The following is a 20478-nucleotide window of genomic DNA, read 5'->3' as shown; positions in this document are numbered from 1 at the left end:
TTTAATCTGGATGAAACCAGACCCCAAAGGAATATTTGTTTTCCAAGAAGCAGTGGGGAGCTTGGTCTGTGTTAGTTCTCTGAGAAGTTCTACTGAGGTAGTTCTCTTCTAAGGAAGGAAGCACCTAGTAGTAGAGTGAGCAGCCTTTTCTGGAAATTAAAAGCAGCTTCGTAGAAAGTGTTCAATCCAAGGCTGCCTTCAAAAACAGATTATAAGTAGTTCTTGGGTATACATCACTTGCCTGGCATACACATCACCACCAGAAACTGAAATGAAAAGGAGCCTAAATCACACACAAAAGTAATCTAAACACTGAGTGGCTGAACTAGAAGAACCCCAAGGTCTTAACTCTCCTTTTTCAATTATTATCCAAACACCTAGTTACACACAGTTGTCCTGGAATCATATGGTACATACCAGGAACAGACAGGCATTATCCTCTCACTCACAAGAAAAAAAGGACACATTGAGCCTTGTGAGACCCTGTGGATAAACAAAAAGCCAGGTGATGACAGCCCTTTGATATGTGCTGTTCTTTCAATTCTAAAAATAATTAAACTGTGTAGTCCTTGCCAATGTAATTGCATATGCACATGTGATTGTTCATGCACATGTAGGTTTAGAATTTCTCATGTATGAATGCATCTCACTCAATTTATTTTTTCCAGTCATGGCTGGGTGGACTTAGTTATTCAAATGGAAATATAAAACAATGATGGTGTTTTAGAAAAGTTGGTTAAATGGTCTACAAAGCATTTTGTGATAAGAAATATGGAAACTGGAGAAAGAAGTGAGCACAGTGCTAAAATGGGAAAATCCGACTTGGCTTGTGCAAGGTCCTGGGTTTTGCCTGGTGGCAGCTTTACTTTTCTCTGGAGAGAAAGGCTCAATAGGATATTCTCTTAAAACAAATTCAAGTATGTTTCAAATACAATGGAAAGACAGTTCACATGAGATACATCATAGAGATTTTGAAAAACCAACTTATTTCAGTCGTTGTTTTTTCTGTCATCTTCCTAGTGCTTCATTTGACTCTACGGTTCGACTGTGGGATGTGGAGCGAGGTGTTTGCATCCACACTCTGACCAAGCATCAGGAGCCTGTCTATAGTGTAGCGTTCAGCCCCGACGGGAAGTATTTGGCCAGTGGATCTTTTGACAAGTGTGTCCATATCTGGAATACCCAGGTAACGTCTTGACTTCTGGCTGAATCCTTCCTGAAAGCCATGTTCTCAGGTCCTGGACTGTCAGAGGGCTGGGGAATGAGTTATCTCAGATAGCCTCCCTGTGGAGATTGCAGGTTCTGTGTGGTCTGCTCTGTGGACCCCAATGATATAGGGTCTTCCCCACTTACAATCCTGGAGTGTATCCTCTAGACTCTTTCCATCTGACCTTAAGCCAGAACTTCAGCTTGTCATCTTCTGAGCATTCTCCCTTAGAGAAACCACTGTCTTCAGTTGTCTTATCCTGGCAGGGACCACTTAAGTCACGCTGAAGGAAAAACATGACCTAGTACTGTCTGTCACCTTAGAAATGCTGCCCTTTGTGGAAAGGTCCTGTGGGTTTTCATAAAACTTTTCCAGGGGGACACTGTGGGACAACCAACTTCACACACACACACACACACACACACACACACACACACACACACCGTCCACTGTGGAGCAACTTGGAGCACAAAGGAATACAAGGCTTGGAGTTTTCACATTTGCAAATGTCTCATTTGTTTAATACAGGATCTGTGAGTACTGGATTGTCATTTCAGCAGGGATTGAAAAGGGGAGGGGTTAGAGTCAGTATATCCACTGCGGGAATCTCTGGCCTTACACGAATAAGCAAATTCTGAATATCAAGAATAGAAATGGATGAGAACTAGTGTGGTAGACTGAGGGTGGGGGAAGTTCTTTATTTTCTTTTTGGTGCTGGGGATGGAACCTAGTGCCTTGTAGGTGGTCTGCCCTGAGCTACATTTCAGCCCTTGGTTATCATTCCAGTTTAAAAAAAAATAGTTTGGCTATGTTACTGAAAATAGATAAGGAGTCAATTTGGCCTCAGGAAAGATCCAGTGCTTCACATTCATGTAATTTACCTTTCTCATTTCTTTTTTGGTTGGTCAACATTTAGAAGGATTTGAATTCTTAAGTTCATGCTCCCTTGTGTCAAGAGAGGCTATAAATAAGTCATGCTCTAGGATCACAGGCTTTTCAGGGACATACCCTCAAATTTGGCAACATATCTCTGGAGTGTGCCTAGGTATAGAAGCCTGTCATCCTAGGACTGGATCAGGAATTGAAGCCAGCCTGGCCTGTGTTAACAAGAAGTAAAACAGAACAAAAAGTAGAAACATACATAGGATGACTTACTCATATAGAGAGAATAGATTTTGCTAGTGGTAATTCACCTTGATGGTGCCAAGAGGATGAAAATACAGGTGCCTCTATGGAGCCCAATTCACTTCTATAAGATGGCATAGCATATTTTTACTAGGTGATTCACAACACCCAGTACAATACAGTGTGACTATTAAGGAATACTGGTTAGACTTTTTTGGGTTTCTTTTTTCCTCCCCCTAACCTCTTTCTTTTTTTTAATACTGGCAGTTGAATCCAGGGTCCTAGAACTCACTCTATATAGCCCAAATTGGCTTCAAACTTGGAATCCTTTCCCAGCTTTTGGAGTAGCTGGGATTGCAAGCCTGTTTCACTGAAACTAGACTTATTATACAGTGAGTGTGTGTGTGTGTATGTGTGTTTTGAGAGGACGCTGAAACAGTTGAAAGTTATTAGATTCATATTGAAGGGAGCAGTGAGTTATTTTGAGACATCTAAAGAGCCTGTTTTAATCCTTTTGTTATAAACATATATAATACTGTTGGCCTGATGTTCTTCATAGTCACAATGTATACTACACTTTGTTTTTCTATGTAAATACAAACTAATATTTATCTAAATGCATTTTGCTTTGCTAATGCTTTCTATAGCTGGATAATGGTAAATATATATATTTTATAACAAGTAAATATATGTATGACAAGGACACTTTATTGCTGACACTGGTTAGGGACTGTATTAGTCAAGGTTCTTTAGAGGAATACAACAGATAGAATAAATCTGTATCAAAAGGATGTTTGTACGAATAACTTACAGGCCATGGTCTGGCTATTCCAACAATGGTTGTCTGATCACAAAAGAAGGGCCAAGAATCTGGTAGTTTTAAAGTTCACAAAGCTGGATGGCTCAATTGGTCTTCAGTATACATTAGAATCCTGAAAATGTAGGCTCTAGTCCTATCAGCCAAGTCATGTCTTAGCAGCAGGATAGATGAACTTGCTGGTGAGACTGAAGCAAGCAGGCCAACAGCAAAAGCTTCCTTCCGTGTCTTTTTATGTGGGCTGCCACTAAAAAGTATGGCCTAGATTTAAGGTGGGTCTTCCCAGTTTAAAATTTAAATGATCGAATCAAGAAAATGCTTCACTGGTGTGTCCCAAATGCTTGGGTTTTAGTTGACCCCAGATATAATCAATTGACAACCAAGGTTGGCTATCACAGTGACCTCTCGTGCCATGTTTTATAAAGACATTTAGACATTCAAGTCTAGAGAAAGCAAGGCTTCCTGCATCTTGTGATGCATGCCAACCCAACCACTAACAAATACCATGGTACAAATGTGTATGTTCATTCTTACAAACTAGATCCAAAACTGAATGGGAGGGGTGCTTTGTGCTCACTCAAGTGCTTTGAGGAGGAGACAGGAGAATAAGATGAAGTTTGATAATAGTCAGAGCTGGAACTAGGTAGTGGCTGGAGCAGGTACAAAGACCAGGAGGCTGATCCAAGCCCTGGGAAGGAGACAAGAAAGGATGGCTTAATAAGGGACACTCATACCTAAGCACCATAGAGGCTTAAGAACATCTTGGCAGAGCCACTGGGGAAAGCAAGGAATATGCTCCAGATTTCAAATCCAGCACTGAAGGGTGGGAAGAAAGAATAAGGTCAAAGAAGTCATTAGTCTAAGGTCCATATCTAGCAAGTGTGCCTCTCAATGGAAACCTGCTGGCTTTGCATAGCCTTGGATTTAACTGAAATGTGGCAGTTCTTTGTGTGTGGCAGTAGATTGATTTTTATGGTAATTTCTTTAACTTCAGTATGCTTGAAAACTTCTTGATCAAATAGATGTTTATGGAGGAACAGTGTACACACCCTTTTATTGCTGTCGTTTTTAGGAGCTCATCTGAGTTACAATGACAAATGTTTTGCTTTTCAGAGTGGAAGTCTCGTCCACAGCTACCGAGGAACAGGCGGCATATTTGAGGTGTGCTGGAATGCTCGAGGAGACAAAGTGGGTGCCAGTGCATCTGATGGCTCTGTAAGTGGCGCCTCTGGTCTACTAGAAGTTAAGGGGTGCCGGGCAGCTGATCCCTGATCCAAGACGAGGTGCTTCCAAAAGTCTTGTGAGGCTTCTTGGTCCTGCTGAGCCTTACCACATAACAGCTGCTCGTTACATATGCACATGCGTTGCAAAGGAGGCTTCTGTTTGGGTTAAAAACATCCTTGTCTTTGTCCCTGAATGTCAGTGAACTTGATTGTTCTTATCTGCAGTGACTCTGTACACATGTGTATACCCCAGGGCATAGGGGATATCTAGAGTCTTGTTTGGTTGTCACGACTTTGGTGCAGGGTGCCATTGACATTTCACTGATGGAGTCCAGGGATGCTGATAAGTCTCTTATAATGCTCTGGACTCCTCACTAGTGCCAAGAAATACCTGGCCACAAATAGTGTTATTATGTAGACTAAGAAACTTGTTCCTATTCTGTCGCCATGTGCATGTTCTGGCCAAGCAGTGTCATGAGAAGATAGTTTTCAGACAAGCCTCTTGGTTTCCATGGATCTCATTGTGGTCCAGTAGCATATATAAAGTTTAATTTGTCTCTGAACTTGAGGTTGCATTCTGGCTGATGGACTGAGTGGTTGGTGTGGCCTGAGATCTTTTGTTATCTGCTCCACCATATAGGATCCAGTCTGTGACCTCTTGAGTTTCTGGGAATGGTCCTTGGTCTGGCTTTTCTCTTGCCTGATCTTTGCTAGAGTTTGATCATTCTGATGTTTAGAAACTATCCTGTTTCTAGAGTTTTCATCTCTTCTTAACTTTGTTCTAGTAAAATTTTACAAGCATAAAGTTGGTGGCTAGGCTAAACCCTGCCAGCACATGTTTGAAGGCACTTGATGTTATCGCTCAGACTAATAGACACTTTATCTTTCTTTCCAGGTCTGTGTTTTAGATCTCCGAAAGTAAACACAAAATGTAGAAAACAAAACCATTCTAATGGAGCAGCAGTGAATGTGTGGGATTGCAGCACCCTTCCTATGATGGGCTCCAAACTGTGTGAACTTGACTTGTTCGAGTCTACTTGGAAATCACCTATCCCTGGCCACAGGATTATTTCCCCCCTCCCCTAATCTCCATCCAGAAGTTTAAAACACAAACAAATACAAAGTCATCCGCATGGTTGTATCACAGGAATATGGTTTCCACCTAGAATGCTCAGCTGGGGAAGGATGAAGCCATCAGCTACATGGTGCATGGTTGGTTTCCATCCAGAACAGGCTCTAATGACTGAACAGGGAAGGAGAAACACAAAGCTGTGCCAAAAAATAAAGAAAAGGTTAAAAACAATGAAAAAGAAAAAAGGCTGTGATAAACCAAAAGGGAGGAAAAACCTGCCCCTTATGGTGTTTCCCTCCTATCAATTTGGATACTACAGTTGCTTTCCAAAAGACCAGTTTGTACCAATGAAAATGTGTGACTTTGTAATCCCAACGCTGTATTTTCTAGAACCTTCTTTGGTGGTTTTTCTATCTGCTAAAATTCTGTGGTCTGGGGGCCTCCCACCTCAGATGCAAACTGTTTTTGGCTTATTCCTTCTGTCTTCCCTTGTTGTTGCCCGCTTCTTCCTCTGATGTCCTTGCTCTGGTGTGGTCTCACTTGTAATGAAATCCTGCATAGATAATGGCCACATGCACACAGTGGATCTTTGTTGGACAGCACTCTCCTTCCCTCTCGCCCCACTCCCACCTATTGCTTACTCTGTCCCTTTCTCATAGTTGCTTCACATTAGGTCCCAAAGGCACTTTCAGAGCATAGTAAGTGCTTTATGTAAGAAGGCAGGGATGGGGACTTTTTACAGAAAAAAAAAAAAGACTTACTTATAAGAGAAAGAACCTGGAGTATTTTTTGAAAAAAATATTTTTATGTTAAAATGACTTTAAATCCTAAAATGGCCATCAGACATAGAGAGTTTTGTGAAATTCATATTTAAAAGACTAAGAAGACACTGGCAGAGTCTGAGGTGTCTAATTACCCCTTCCCTTCAGCTTCACGAAAGGCAGTTAGGAAAGCCGTGGATTGGGAAACGTCCTATGGAAGAACAAGGCGATTGCTTTGGCAGCTGGTGGGGAAGAAGGAGCCCACTAGTTAGGCATCAAGCAGAATGCTCAACTGTTTGGTACACATTTACTTCAGCAGCCAATGGGAACATAGTGAAGAAGCCACCCTTACCAAGTGTGGCTCATGGCACTTGCCAGCTACATCTTTCTCACAACAGTGTAGCTACCGATGGGCACTTTTATCAATAGCATGCTTGGTGAATCTTGCAAAACCTAAAACCCAAAGGCCTCAGTGTCCCTCAGTCTTGTGAAGACAGTGAGTCTCAAGGGAAAATTTCAATCCTAAAAAAGAATTATGACCCAGGTAGAATGTCACTGATCATTTCTGCCCACTTTCCAATTTGTCTTACAGAAGATTAGGACAAAGCTTTCTAAAAAATAAGAGAATAATAGGAAAGACAAGTTTTGACTATTTTTTAAAAACAAAATAAGGCATAGTGTGCCTGGTAAAGTTTGTCATCACTAAATCAGGTGGCCTTTGTTTGTTTCTTGTCATAACTTGACACTGACTTGTTGTTTCTTTAATTAGTAATGGGGGACAGACTAGAAGGGGGTTGCAAGAGACAGTGTGCGGGTCCAGCCTGCAGCTGAGGCAAGTGTTACTTAGAGAAAAGTATACATATATGAAGCCAAAAATCAACCAGCAAGGAAGGTCAAGTGCTCCCTACACAACAAACAAATGTTAGCACCAAAACATGTATCGGCCTCCTCTTTGACATGTAAATTATGTGAACCCTCAAAATCTAAGTGTTGTGGTATTGAGTTGAGTGGTGAGTTTGGATTCTGTCACCTAAACGCTTAACAAAGAAAGCCCAAGTTCTGTGGAAATTTTAATCATAGCAGATGTCTCTGTGTCAAAGGATATGAAGTTTCCTGCCCAGAGACTGCTTTAGTTTTAGGATATAATTGTGGAAGTCCTATCATTGTTCCCCAAATTCATTTCTGTTCATCTCTACAGAAGATCAGCTGTTAGATGCCAGCCTATTGTAAAGTTATGACTTTCATTTGACAAGTTCCACATTGCTATATGGTGGTAATGGGTAGATGACACACAAGGAGTTCATCAGACAATCTCTGGGTGTCCAGGCTACACCCCCTAGATGAATCTAAGCCACATAAGAATTATTATTTTGGAGTCAATGGCTGTGAGACTAGGACAAAAAGGTTCAATCTACACAAGAAGAAACCTAAAGACCATTCACTTCCCTGGCCTTACAGCTAAACATGGACAGGAAGTTAGTGCTGGCCACACGAGGACCAAGCAGAAGAATGCAGCCCACACCCCTGAAGTTCATCCCCATAAGACAGCTCAGTCTGCAGCTGTTTCAGAGCGTCCAGTATTTGGACGCTATCATTTGCCTGCTGTCATAGGGCAGGTGCATCATCTTTGTGATCAAGGGGTGGCCCATGTATTATGCTGTTACCTAACATTGTTTATAACTCCTAAAACATTGTGAGGAATGGTTAGTCTTGTGACCAAATTCAACCTTGAAAGCAGTGTAGTCACATAGCAGCCTTTCCAGGTATTTTTTCGAGTTTGAAGTAACCATATACCATTCCCAGCACATCCAGGATGCTGCCTGTAGAGGACCGAAGGGCCAGATGGACCTTACAAAGTTCAACTCTCTGACCCCACTCAACACCATAGGACTTGACTTTTTGTTCTGTCTGACTAAGAAATAGACCATGGAGCCAAGTGAAGTGCACTTTGTCACATGTAAGGATCTGCTTTGTTCCTTGTTGCTTTTCCCTTTTTAAACCTTTGTTATATCTTTCCATTCTGTTTCTTGTCAAATGCATAAATGTTTGTTCTGCAACTCACTGAAGTTTTGAACTCTGGCTTGTGCAGTTTTTATTGTCTGTGTCAGACGTACAGCCAGACATGGTCCTCTTTCAACATTTTCCACATTCTGTTAAGCACCATCAAAACTCCCCTCCCCCTCTGTCCTCTACTCCCGACTCCCATTCACCCAACACGCTCTTCGAGAAGAAAAAAAAAATCACCTTGTGTGTTGTAGCTCATTTGTTTCAAGAGAGAATCAACAGATCATATTCAGTGTCTTGAATAAATTGCTCTATTTTGATATTAGAGAACATAGTGACTGTGTTTTTCTTTTTGTTTGTTTCATCTTGCTTGGAATCTAACATCTGCTGACAACTGAAGGAGAGAACAATGTAGATCACTTATTTCTGTGAAGATACCTGACAAAACTTATATTTATATTGGTTCTTGGTTTAAGAAGGCACAGTCCATTGTGGAGAGGTTATCTTTCCCCCATCTGTGGTAGCAGGAGTATGAGGTAACATTTGTGTATCCATAGATCAGTTAAGTTGCACAAACTTAAACCCACAAGCCCCAAATCTAAGTCAGTCACCTAGGCCACACACCCTCCCAATGTGAGGCCCTCATAGAAGGGGCAAAGCTCTAAGGTCTTTGGGGAATAGTTCTGAAGCTCACTTGAACAAGGGTGAAGATCTGAGACAGTCTTGGATCAAATGGGTAGGTGCAAAGTCCCCTTGAGCAGAAAGGAAACGTCTGTTGTTCCAGTGGGGAAATGCCAAGTAGATGAGAGCAGAAAGATCCCCGATCCTGTTGGGCTAAAGGTAAAAGTCCAGGATAACCTTGTTCAATGGAGGAACATTGTATAATATCTCTTGACTAGGTACCATTGTCATGAACCAGCCCAGCATCCAGGTAGACTGAGGCAGGCAAGTGGTGAGTGGCTTCAGTGGTTGCAGGGACAAAACTTGGTTTTGCAAGGGAAAAATTGCTTAATTTTGGTAATATTTACCTTTCTAATTTGCTATTCTGTGGCCAAAAGCCACTGACTTCTCACAGTTAACACCTGCTGTTAGCAGTGGGGGATTAAGTAAAGAAGTTGGGTACTTAGGCTTTTTGTTCTTTTACTCATGGGCCCCTCACTGATCAGGTGAGAGCTTCAAAGTTCATTATATGAGCAAGGAAAAAAAAGGAAAAAAAAATCATGCATGTAGAAAAAAAACCCCACTCATTCACTCTAGATGAAACAGAAAAAGACTCCAGTCACTTTACATACATGCATACATACATACACACACAAACATTTGGTGTGTGGAGCAAAGCTCAGATGAGCAAACTCAACTATATACACATATTTCATGGGTGGAATAAAAAGCTCCAACAAGCCTTTATTGCCTTTTCAGTATTTATACTGTCTCTTAAAAATTTACCTCATACAACTATCAGTATGGGACAATAGACCATGTCACCAGACAGAAAAGCTGGTAAGGTTGTAGCAAGTTCAGAACCCTGATAAATCTCATAGTTGAGAATATCAGGAATTCAAACTAGCTCCTGACCAGGTTCCTGTCCTGGAGACTAGCTTACTGAGAAGGTGTGAGGGCTTCATCACAGAAAATGAATGTTTAAGACCCCTTTGGGCAAATAGGTATGGTCTAGGAGAGAGATCTGACATTCCCTCCAATGAAGTGAGGGAGGATTAAGACCCCTTAGGAATAGAGGAAGCTCTGTGTTCACACTCTTGTGAAAGTGGAAATTTCTGAAGTTCAATTGGGCAAAAGTGAAGGTTTAAACCCCCTTATATGGGGAAGTCTCAAATTGTCTTGGCTGGAAGGGAAATGAAATGTAACCTGTACCTTGTACAGTAGAAGAAGTTCTCAGCACTGACTCAGCAGGTTCCATGTCTTCACCATTTAGAATGCAAATCCAGAGGAGACCATAAAAGGAGTCTTCAGCATTCTTCACACAGGTTATATGGCTATCCTTGGCTAAATTAGCTCATCTAGTTTGTGTTCATCTGTCACACATGGGCAGGCTTCTCTTGAAGGCAGGTAGTTTGGATTCCAGACTGATTGTTTGTACACAGGTTTGTATTCAGAATCTTTCATGACCCCTGTCTTAGGGTTTTATTGTTGTGAAGAGACAGCATGACCAAGGCAACTCTTAGAAAACATATAATTGTGGCTGGCTTACAGTTTGAGAGGTCCAGTCCATTATCATTGTGATGGGAAATATGGCACATGGCAGGCAGACTGCAGGATGCTGGAGGAGCTGAGAGTTTTACATCTTGTTTCAAAAGCAGCTAGGAGACTGTCTTCCACAGGCAGCCAAGAGAGTTTCTTTTGCACCGGGTGGAGCCTGAGCACTAGGAGACTTCAAGCCTGCCTACACAGTGACATGCTTCCTCCAACAATTCCACACCTCTTAATGCCACTTCCCATGAGCCAAGCATATTGAAGCTGCCACAGTAGGGCAGGCAAGGTGGTCAAAGACCTTGGGGCAGAGAGTGAATGTCCCAGGATACATTGACCAATATAGATTAGGGCAGACACTACCTCATCGATTTTCAAATATTTATTGAAATCTAAAAGTTCCATATCTCTGGGAACTCTGTTGCAATACTAGCACCAATTTGAGCAGTAATTTGTTCTGTGTTCCCTTTAAACTTATAATCAGCTACATGGGTGTTGGTATAGAGAATGGGTCCTCTCTGGTATAGAGAATGGGTCCTCTCTACTTCCTATGACAAAATTGTATATACACGGTCTGGGCTCCATGCTAAGCTTTTTGCTCTTCTGACATGGGGCCTCACTCCAGAGTTCTCTGAAATCTCTTTGGGCACATTTGTATTTGTCTGGCTACCCAGTTCAGGAGTAAAAAATTTAAGGCCCTCTTAGTTGAAGGGATAGATAGGAGTCTCCTATGGACAGAAGGCTCTTTAGCATTCTTGTTTATGTGAATGTCTGAGGCACCTTAAGCAGAATTAAAGTTGAAGCTCCTTTGGTCACAGGAACATGTCAATACCCAACATCAGAGGGGCATTTCTCAGGATCCCCCTTTATAGAAAGGGAATGTCTGAGATCTCCTTTGTTAAAGGAGAGAATTCATAGTTTTGACTTAGGCAAAACATGAAGGTTTTAGGTGCTCTTGGTTAGAAGAAGTAGGTTTAGCATCCTTAGTAGAGGAGGTTTGAGGACCTGCTGTGGTATCTCCAACATTCAGAGTCCCTTGTTAAGAGGAGCTAAGTCTCAGATTCTCTTGTGCAGCAGTGAGAGTCCTAAGGGCCCCCCACGGTGAGATTAAAGTCTAAAGTCCCCTTGGAAAGAAGGTATAGGTTTAAGGTCTTCTCATTCTGAGAAATAATGTTTGAAGCTTGCTTGAGAAAAGTAGAGTATTCTGAGGCCCACTTGGTTATATGGAGCATATTTGAGGCCATCTTGGGCTGAAGGGGAAGTTACATGGCCTTCTTGCATACAAATGGAATGCATGTGGCCCCTTTGGTCAACTGGGTCATCTACAGATGTCTATTAAGGAGAAGGAGTAGGTCGCAGGCTCCCTTACTCAGACTAGTTAGATCTCTTGGCCTGATGACACTTTGTGGCATGCCTAATGCCTTCTTGACAGAAGTCAAAGATCTGAATCCCCCAGTTCTGATAGTATAGGTCTGAGGCCTCTTTGGTTCATTGAGGAAGGTCTGAGACCCCTTGGGTGAAAATGGGTATGAGTCACCCTTGACCAGAAGTAGAAGATCAAAAGCCCTTCTCAGTCAGATGGAACATGTCTGAGTCCCCCTTGATAACAATGGAAAGTCTGAGAACCTTGGGATAGAAGATTCTATGCTCCCTTAGTAAGAGATAATAGGTCACAGACTTCACTTCTTGGATAATACACATGCAAGACCTTATTGGATAGAATGAGAAGATGTGAGGCCTTTGTAGGCAGAAGAGTCTGAGGCCCCCTTGGGCACAAGTTGAATGTATTCCCACCCTTGATAAGAGGGGAAGTTTCTGCTGGGCAGTGGTGGCGCACGCCTTTAATCCCAGCACTTGGGAGGCAGAGGCAGGCAGATTTCTGAGTTCGAGGCCAGCCTGGTCTACAAATTGAGTTCCAGGACAGCCAGGGCTATACAGAGAAACCCTGTCTTGAAAAACCAAAAATAAATAAATAAATAAATAAAAACAAACCAAAAAACCAAACAACAACAAAAAATGAGGGGAAGTTTCCGAATGCCATCCCCTCCATGTAGTCACAAAGGGCATATATGAGGCTAGTTTATTACAAGGAGCAGATTTGATACCCCTTGTTCAGAATGGAAAATATTAGGCCAATTTTATTAAAAGGACTATGTCTGCCACCTACTTTGTAAGAGTAGGAAAACCCAAGGCCCTGTTGATTAGAAAGAAGCCTGAAGGCTCCTTGGATGCCAAGTCTGTCTTGGCTATGGCAAGGATGGCATTACATGGTTCCCACCCTTGGAACAGAGCCAGCAGAGCAAGTGTCTCCAAGAGTGTTGATTGTTGCTGTGGGTGTAAGTTTTGTTTGGATAAAAATGTATTCTTTACTGCCAAGGTTATCTGCGAATGTCCTCTCAGCCAAGGTTAATGACTCCATGATAAAAAGAGACAGTACTAGTGCAAGAGGCAAAAGTATCTATGTCTCAGCAAAATGATAAATGTTGTGATGTTCAAGACAGCCCTTAAGGCTGTGGGAAAGAGCTCTGAAAACATGATTTCAAAAGTATATAATTTCTCACCTATGCCAAATATAAGGATACAATATGAATTGTATAAGGAGCTTCACAGGTCTAAAAGAACAGAGGCAGGTGCATTATGAGCCAACTTGTCAGAAAGATACAGAGGAAGGAGATAAAGAGATTTAGGGAGTGGTGATCAAGGGCAAGATCTCACCCTGCTAAGATTTTTGTTTGTGCTTAACAAAGGCAGGCAGACTCCTGAGTTCAAAGTTAGCCTGGTATAGAGGGAGTTTGAAGGAATGGTAATTTCAGGGTGGAGGTCCCACAAAGCTACCTTTTTTCTGTTGTTGTTTTGTTTTTTTTCTGTGCTTAACAAAGGGAGGCAGATTCCTGAATTCTTTTGCAATGTTAAAAAATGTGCTTGCTGTCTCTTTCTAAGAACAAGGGGGTTAGGGTCTTGGGATACTGATTCATGGGATAATCAAAAGGGAACCTGGGGTAATGACTGGATTGGTATGTAAATAAAATACTGGGCTTTTGCTCTGCAAGAGATGAGCTATTTAGGGAGTTTTTAGAATAGCAAAAAATGTTGTGTCAGGCAGAAGAGAGAGGGGGAATGGGAGAGGGCAAATGAGAGGGAGAGGGAGGGGAAGAGGGAAGAGGGAAGAGGGAAGAGGGAGAGGGAGAGGGAGAGGGAGAGGGAGAGGGAGAGGGAGAGGGAGAGGGAGAGGGAGAGGGAGAGGGAGAGGGAGAGGGAGAGGGAGAGGGAGAGGGAGAGGGAGAGGGAGAGGGAGAGGGAGAGGGAGAGGGAGAGGGAGAGGGAGAGGAATCTGGAAAGCTGTCTTGAACCATCAGCTTGTAACCCAGGATTTGACTTTGAGTTGTTTCTCTGCTCCCACACATACCTTCTCTCAGGAACCACTCTCCAAGCCAAGGCTAATCCTTGACACTTGGAGACAGAAGATACATTTCTCTGTTCTATTTTCAGTGGGGCTTCTTTGGAAAATGTAGGAATATTTGTGGCTTCCTAGGTCAGAAGGAGCAATCCTGAGGTCCCTTTGTTTGTTATAGGGGGCATTGGTGCTCCCTAAATAAGAGAGGTTAGATTTCAGCCCCATCCATTTGAACCCTCCATGGACAGAAGGGAAATATGCTATTTTACCTTGGTGAGGAACATGTATGAGTCCCTGTTGGATGGAAAGTGAATGTCTATGTCTCCCTTGATAGATTAAGGTCTCCATGGGGAAAGGAGGTTGGTTGGTTGACTCTCTAGGCCAGAGTAAAATACTCAGAGGCCCCTATTATTAATAGGGAATTGTTGGACACTTTCTTGGTCAGAATGGGAAGCCCTGGGCCCCTCTTTTGCAGATGGTTGAAGTATCTTGAACATAAAGATAATGTCTCAAGGTCTCCCTCACTGAGGCACCCTTGGACAAATGTGGTAGATGTAAGACTCCATTGAATATTGATAGATCTTATTTCAACAGAAAGAGAAGATATGAGCCCCATCTTTGACAGAAGCAAAGATGGGTTGAAGCCTTTATGGTCCGATGGGGAAGTTCTGAAGTTGCCTTTTACAAAGGGGGCATGGCTCAATCTCCTTTTGATATTAGAATTAGAATGTGTGGGGCTCATCTGGGGAGAGGGGAAGTGTCTGAGGACATAATTCATGAGAAGTGATATGTCTGAATCCCTGTTATGCATATGTGGATGATACTAGAGCCTCTTAAGCAGATGTAGAGGGTTTGGAGACCCTTGAGGAGATCTGGAAGGTTTCAGAACTTCATAGGCAGATGTGAAAGGTTTCAGAGCCCCTAGTGCAGATGAGAAAAGTATGTGGCCTCCTTGAGAAATAGTGGTAGGGTCTTCAGGTCATGATAAGAAGGAAAGATATGAGCTCCCCTTTGGAATCCCTCTTAATCTAATCCCTCTTAGTCTAATGTGGGAAGTTCTGAAGCCATTTTGGGCAGAGGAAACATGTTTCCTTTGGTATAAATAAAACAGTTAACTACCTCTTGGATTGAGGGTTATATTAGGGTCTTACTGCTGTGAACAGACACCATCACCATGGCAGCTCTTTTAAGGACATTTAATTGGGACTTACAGGTTCAGAGATTCAGTCCAGTACTATCAAGGATGGAGCATGGCAACATCCAGGAAGGCATGATGCAGGCAGAGCTGAGAGTTCAACATCTTCATTTGAGGGTCTCTAGGGGAAGACTGGCTTCCAGGCAGCTAGTATGAGGGTCTTAAATCCCACACCCACAATGACACACTTCCTCCTACAAGGCCACACCCACTCCAAGAAGGCCTTACCTCCTAATAGTGTCACTTCCTGGACCAAATGTATTCACGCCACCACAGATGTGTATTTTTTAAATCACTAAGACATTTGTAAATATTATTAAGCAAAAAACTTACATCGAACCTTTAAAAGGAGAAAATGTGTCATTTTGAGCTTTAGATTGTCATTTGCAAGCAGCTGTATCTATAGCAGAGGGTCCTCCCTGACTTTATTGTGTAGATCAGGCTGGTTTAGAATTCAAAGAGATCTGCCTGTCTCTGTTTCCTGTGCCTGTTTTTTTTTTTTTTTCCTCAGAAGCTGAGTTGCACCTGGTCATGCCCCTGTCCCTTTGTTACATACATACATACATACATACATACATACATACATGCATACACACACAGGAAGGGGCATTTCAGACTTCTGCCCTTGCTCTGGTCGCAACAGCTAAACTAGGGCTGATTTCTGAAAGCCATGAGCACAGATCATCAATTTCCACTGGACATTGAGCCTACAGGCTGTGCCAAGTTTGGGAGAGCCTGAAGTTGCTTATCCTGTAGCTTTGGTCTCTGGGAAGTCTCCACCGGTTTTGCTGTCCACAGTGCATTGACTGCATTTACCCCATTTGTAACCAGGAACACTCCCTCTAGGCTCCTTCTGTGCTCTGCCCTTGGGAGAAGCGCAAACTTCTGTGTTCTGTTTTTAAATTCAGCAGAGGCTTCTTTTAAAAAAAACACCTTCTGTACTATCTCTCCTCAGATTCCTGCTCCTTGGCTAGAAAACTCCTTCAAAGCTGTTCATTTTTGTGCTCTTCTGGGAAGCTTTGCCTTTGGTCGTTTTTGTTTGTTTGTTTTGTTTTTCCATTGTTTTGTTGTTGGGTTGTTATTGTTGTTGTTTTGTTCATTTGTTTGTTATTTGGAGACCAGGCCTCTTGTCTAGCTAGCCTGACTTTCCCCCAGTTTTTACCCAGGCATTTTCAGGCTGTAAGCTTGGGATCTAATTGCCCCATGTTAGGCAACATCTGTAGAACTTTGTTCCAGTTCTTTCTCTAAGCCCCATGTTCCCAGAAATAAGACTCAAACTAAAAGTACATTTACAAATACCTTGGCCACATAGCTAGGCTCTTGTCTAACTAGATCATAACTTAACCCATTTTTTCTAATTTTTCTGCCACGTGGCTGGGTACCTCTGCTCAGATTAGCATGTGTCCACCTCATCACATCTTTCCAGGCAAATCTCCCATGCCTTGTTCTATCCCAGAATTCTTTCTGCCTCTTTGATATCCCACCTCCTATTTTCTACTCAAGCCATAGGCCATCAGATTTATTATTGACAGGTACTACATCCATACAGACACAAGATATTCTCTCTATAGTGAGCAACCCCAGAACTCCTTGGGCTATCAGGAAGGTCACAGGGCCCCCTTGGGCAGATATCTTAGAGCCCCTTTAATCTAATCTGAATAAGCACAACTTCTTTGATACATGGCTTTGCCATAATATTAAGCTTCCTAGTTTTCTTCTCCAAACTATATACTTTTTGCACCATTTTCATTGTAGATGTTCTTAAGAATAATCAGTAATAACCATGCCATGGACTACATGTTATGTGGTCTTGAATTTTTCTCTGCCAAATTAATTTATTACCTTTTAATTTAACTTCAGTCAAATTCTTGAGATATTGGAAAAATTTAGCCATATTATTTTTCAAAGTATCACATATCCCAGTTGCTAGTAGAATCCCTACTTCCCTCTGAAACCACAAGTTGGGCCTCCATTAGTCTGATCATTACTGTCTTTCAGGATCTACCTAGAATGGCTTGTTAAGCTCTGCTTACAACATTTAAATGTTTTGTTTTTTTTTTAATCCAAAGTTCTAAAGTCTTTCACATTTCTCCAAAAACAACAGGGTCAGGTTCTTCACAGAAACAACCAACCTTTGGTACTAAGATCTTTATTAGTTATTTCTTTCTAGCTATGATACAATGTTATGACCACACACAACTTATAGAAGAGTGTATTTTGACTCATGGTTCCATAAGGAGAGTCCTCAATGGTGGGGAAGGCATGGCAGAAAAAACCAAGAAGCTGGTCAATCACATTTTCATACATATACAGGAAACAAAGGGAGGGAACAGAAATAGGACAAAGCTATAAACCTCCAAAGCCTGTCCCCAACAATCTACTTCTTCTGAAAAGGCTCTACCTCTTAGATGTTTCATAGCCTCCCCAAATTGGACTCCATCTGTGGATCAAATACATGAGCCTGTGGGGGATTTTTCTCATTTAAACCACCATAATCTTCTCTAGAGAAGTCTAACTAATCTAGGCACAAAATATTTTTTAAACTACAATGTTGCAGCAGTAATATAGTAAAGTGAAGATTATAAAAAAAAATGAAGGCTCTACAAGGTAATTGACCTTATTTCCATGATTGTAGAATGTTGGAGTGTTGGATGTCTAGAGACAGGTCATCTTGGGCCATATTCAGCTTTCTCACTATCCATTTGTTGTTCATCTCTTTTTGACCTAATAGTCTTCTTTGGAATGTACAAAGATACCATTAGCTTCTACTAACCCAAAGGCAAAGATAATATACATAGCCTATAGTAGAGATTTTTTTTTTTACTTTGCTTTAAGTCAGCTACTTGATCTCATGCATGTTTTTTAAATGCCTTGAAGAGTTAAAAAGTGCCATAATCTATTACTTTCTTTTGTTGTGTAATAATAAAAACTTGAGGACTGTAGTATTTGAATCTGTGTTTCCAGGCGATGGTCACTTATATTTGATTCCAGAATAAATTATCTTACTCCTTTCAAAATGAAAGCTGTATTTTTGTGTCAATAATGCACACATACAGGTGAAAGATATATTATCTAAAAATTATTATATGTAAAAGGTCACATCTCAAATAGAAGCAAGATAGAATGGTAAGAAATTGTTATGACACTGTGCTCACAGTGCATTAGAGGATGCATTCTCAGCGACAGTAATTAGGCTGTGTTTACTTAGAACTAAAATAATATATAACCTTTTGTTTCTAACACTCCCCTGTTCTAGACCTAAAATTATGCCCTTCATAAATCCACCTTACGACTTTGTTTAGTAAAGATAAATAAATAAATAAATAAACAAATAAATAAATAAATAAGTAAATAAAGCAAAAACCCTTTATCTTTTGACCTTGTTGTGAATTATACTTTGTAGGCAAGAGACTATGCCAGGGCCTAGCAAACACAGAAGTGGATGCTCACAGTCATCTATTGGATGGATCACAGGGTCCCCAATGGAGGAGCTAGAGAAAGTACCCAAGGAGCTAAAGGGATCTGCAACCCTATAGGTGGAACAACAATATGAACTAACCAGTACCCCCAGAGTTCATGTCTCTAGCTGCATATGAAGCAGAAGATGGCCTAGTCGACTATCATTGGGAAGAGAGATCCCTTGGTCTTACAAACTTTATATGCCTCAGTACAGGGGAACGCCAGGGCCAAGAATTGGAAGTGGGTGGGTAGGGGAGTGGGGGGGGTATGGGGGGCTTTTGGGATAGCATTTGAAATGTAAATGAAGAAAATACCTAATTAAAAAAATTGGAAATGAAAAAAAAAAGAAAATGGGGAAATTTTCTTAGCAACTTTAGGAATGCAAATTGAAAGCCACCCCAAATCTCTGTCTACCAGTGGTTCTCAACATTTCTAATGCTGTGATCCTTTAATACAGTTCCTCGGGTTGTGCTGACCCCACACATAACATTATTATCGTTGCTACTTCATAGCTGTAATTTTGCTACTGTTAGGAATCATCTTGTGAATATTTTTGGAGAAAGAGGTTTGCCAAACGGTTTTCAACCCACAGGTTGAGAATTGGTACTAAATCTTCATTGTAAAAGAAAAAAATGGAAAAAAAAAGTAATTGACAGTCCTTTGAGAACCCCACATAATCCTTTTGGTGTATTCTCTTTCTCATAGAGCACTATTCTTTCTGTCTTTAATAAACATAAATTTCTTCATATTTTATCTGTCCTATAATTCAAAAGTTTAAGGCCAGTTTGTGTTGCATAGTAAGATCCTGTCTCCAAACAAACAAAATCAAAAAGACGGTAAGGAGAGGCCAGGCAATGGTAGTATACTCCCTTAATCCCAGCACCTGGGAAGCAGAGACAGTCAGATCTCTGAGAATTTGAGGTCAGAGAGAATTCCAGGACAGCCATTGCTACACTCGAAAACCCTGTCTTGAAAAACAAAGAAAAGGAGGGGGTGGGGAGAAGGAGGGGAAGGAGGAGGAGGAGGATGAGGAGGAGGAGAACAAAGAGGAGGGAAGGAGGGAATAAAGGAAAGGGACAGAATGATAAAGACATTGTGGTTGTAGAGGACCTGGACGCTTTTAAAATCCACATTACACCTTCTACTACTGCAGACAGGACTTTGAGCTGCCTTTTATCCACTATTCTTATAATAAGGCCCACAGGTTACCAAGAATGTGAGTAAGGTAAGGTATAATTGCAAGCAGAGGTGTTTCACCAGAAACTTGTGGGAAGCATGCCCACAGAGCTATGCATACTACTGTGTGAATGGTGCAATGTGGAGCTAGTCTTGGATTCCAAGGACAAACAGACTCTTGAGGAAAGGGAGGGGAAGCATCCCTACCAATATAAGGAGCTAAATGGCATCATAGCTACCATGGGGAAAGAAGCCACTGCTGACTGAGCCCTGTTCTGCCTCTATGAATAACAAAAGCATTAGAAAACTAAAGTGTTTTGAGTATATGAATAAAATATATATGTCAGGAATATGTCATCAAACAATCCAAGATTACAGTTGGTGGCCTGATAACAAAGGATAACTGCTAAATCTCTAAAAGCATGATATGGTCAGGCAAGAAATGTTCATTTTTTAGATAATAATATTGTACTATATGGAGATGAAAGGATGTAATACACAGAATTAAAAACACGAGAAACATGGCTTAAATTGGCTGGAGAAAAGAGCAAATATGTAACCCTTCAGAATTGCAGAGTCCTGTGGAGGTGAGATTTGGAGACCATCACAAAGATAGTATTATCATACCAGGGGGAAACTGACATGCTTTTGTTCTTGGGTTCAGAGAGTGATGTGAAAGATAAAGGAACTCCAACATTCATTTCCATATATAACTAACAGCAGTTAAAACTCAGTTCTCACCAAATCAGTGCATGAACAAGATTTTATTTAGTGAAAGCCCATAATCCAACCAATGCGATAATTAAACAAGACAGAAATTAGAGGGCCATCTTGGCT

The 20478-nt window shown here is 41.4% G+C and overlaps 1 protein-coding gene across 2 annotated transcripts in view; it reads left to right on the top strand.

The window, feature by feature from the left end:
• LOC110286635 (F-box-like/WD repeat-containing protein TBL1X) overlaps positions 1-8539 on the top strand; it is a 169722-nt gene extending 161183 nt beyond the window's left edge. For both annotated transcript variants that reach the window (XM_029473474.2, XM_029473473.2), the window contains exons 14-16: positions 1021-1186; positions 4263-4364; positions 5268-8539. In XM_029473474.2, coding sequence (XP_029329334.1) covers positions 1021-1186; positions 4263-4364; positions 5268-5294 — 295 coding nt within the window. In that variant the 3' untranslated portion in view covers positions 5295-8539. The remainder of the gene's footprint in view (positions 1-1020; positions 1187-4262; positions 4365-5267) is intronic.
• Positions 8540-20478: the final 11939 nt, after the last annotated feature.

Source organism: Mus caroli, unplaced genomic scaffold, assembly GCF_978045245.1.
Source record: "Mus caroli unplaced genomic scaffold, Mus_caroli_1 scaffold_5, whole genome shotgun sequence".
Lineage (NCBI taxonomy): Eukaryota > Metazoa > Chordata > Mammalia > Rodentia > Muridae > Mus > Mus caroli.
Note: the sequence above shows the minus strand (reverse complement) of the source record. Positions and strands in the feature narration are given on the sequence as shown.